This window comes from Dictyostelium purpureum (genome assembly GCF_000190715.1).
Source record: "Dictyostelium purpureum unplaced genomic scaffold DICPUscaffold_417, whole genome shotgun sequence".
NCBI classification, from domain to species: domain Eukaryota; phylum Evosea; class Eumycetozoa; order Dictyosteliales; family Dictyosteliaceae; genus Dictyostelium; species Dictyostelium purpureum.
Window position 1 is genome coordinate 1 of NW_003519753.1, and position 1,830 is coordinate 1,830.

At 29.3% G+C, this 1,830-nt stretch overlaps 1 protein-coding gene across 1 annotated transcript; it reads right to left on the minus strand.

Moving 5' to 3' along the window:
• Positions 1-29: 29 nt before the first annotated feature.
• On the minus strand, positions 30-1,553 carry DICPUDRAFT_83910 (uncharacterized protein; the record flags this gene model as incomplete). Its single annotated transcript, XM_003293307.1, has 3 exons — positions 30-778; positions 822-915; positions 972-1,553. Coding segments are annotated over 3 exons (1,425 nt in total), but the record flags the coding sequence as incomplete, so codon positions are not given.
• Positions 1,554-1,830: the final 277 nt, after the last annotated feature.

Consider the following 1,830-nt stretch of genomic DNA (forward strand, 5'->3'; position numbering starts at 1 on the left):
GTTGGTAATTTTATAAATTGAATATGAACATATGATGGTTGACGGCAAAAGAATGGAATTTTAATTGAACGGGCTTCTGGTAATGGGCTGCTAATACTCTTTTTGTTTCTAATAGTCACAATAACATTTTGTGGATCATTTGATTGTTTTTGACAAGTGACTTTGAATGAATTATTATCACCTGGAGTGATTGAGAGTGAGTTTTGTTCATTATTATCTGATGAAATAAATTTGGAATAAATCTTTGGTTGTAAAAGCCATGTCTCTTTACCACCACAGAAAGAAACCTCGGCCGATGAACCTAAACTTAATAAAAATTCTATTTGATCAGCTGGTGGAGAAGCAAAAATACGAATTTCTTCTCTAATTCCATTGTATTGAACTGAAATAACAGTTGAGCCTTCTTTTAGAGCCAAAAATTCACGAGATGAACATATGTCACTTGATATCTTTTGTTGGTCGACCTTTTCATGTGGTAAAATTTTGAAAATGGAATCATCTTTAACTTTCCATTCTAAATTATTAATTGAGCAAGATTCGAAATAAACTCCTTTTGGTAAATGCTTTGATAATAATTTAGTTGAGAGTACTAATTTTTTACCAACTTCGACCTCTACTTGAGATGATGAAAAAACAATTTGGTCTGGTTCTTGAACAATGACAACAGATCTAGCAAAATTATTATTCCCAATAACACCTTTAGAATTGACATCAACAATGGATGTATTTCCAACTTTTGGATTACTTGATGACCAAATATAAGTTGAATTTGGAATATCTATAAAAAAAATTAAGGTTAATATTTATTATCCAATATTTACTTTTTAAAAAAGTTCTATTTTTAGTTAATAATTTATAGTACCTGGAATGCAAAGTGAAGAACTTGGATTTAATTGGGGTGTTACTGGGGTAAATCTTGATAAAAAAAATAAAAATAAAACTAAAAATGATAGAAATAAAATTTTATTTACTATCATATTTAGGTTGATTTTATATACATAAAGACCAATAGCAAAGGCGGCAATAAAGATGGAACCTGCAAATATAATTGGATAATTGGTACTACCTTTTACATATTTAGCAATAGAATTCATAGCAATAAATGGTAAATCACTAGTATTATGAATATTTAAACGACTGATTTCACCTGATTTTTGTTTTTTCAATGATAAAATAGAATCTTGATGTATTGGATTCGATGATTGAATAATTTGTTTACCTTCTTCTTCATTTGGTAATTTTATAAATTGAATATGAACATATGATGGTTGACGGCAAAAGAATGGAATTTTAATTGAATGGGCTTCTGGTAATGGGCTGCTAATACTCTTTTTGTTTCTAATAGTCACAATAACATTTTGTGGATCATTTGATTGTTTTTGACAAGTGACTTTGAATGAATTATTATCACCTGGAGTGATTGAGAGTGAGTTTTGTTCTTTATTATCTGATGAGATAGTTTTGGAATAAATCTTTGGTTCTAAATGCCATGTCTCTTTACCACCACAGAAAGAAACCTCGGCAGATGAATCTAAACTTAATAAAACTTCCATTTGATCAGCTGGTGGAGAAGCAAAATACGAATTTCTTCTCTCATTCCATTGTATTGAACTGAAATAACAGTTGAGCCTTCTTTTAGAGCCAAAAATTCACGAGATGAACATATGTCACTTGATATCTTTTGTTGGTCAACCTTTTCATGTGGTAAAATTTTGAAAATGGAATCATCTTTAACTTTCCACTCTAAATTATTAATTGAACAAGATTCGAAATGAACTCCATTTGGTAAATGATTTGATAATAATTTAGTTGAGAGTACTAATTTTTTAC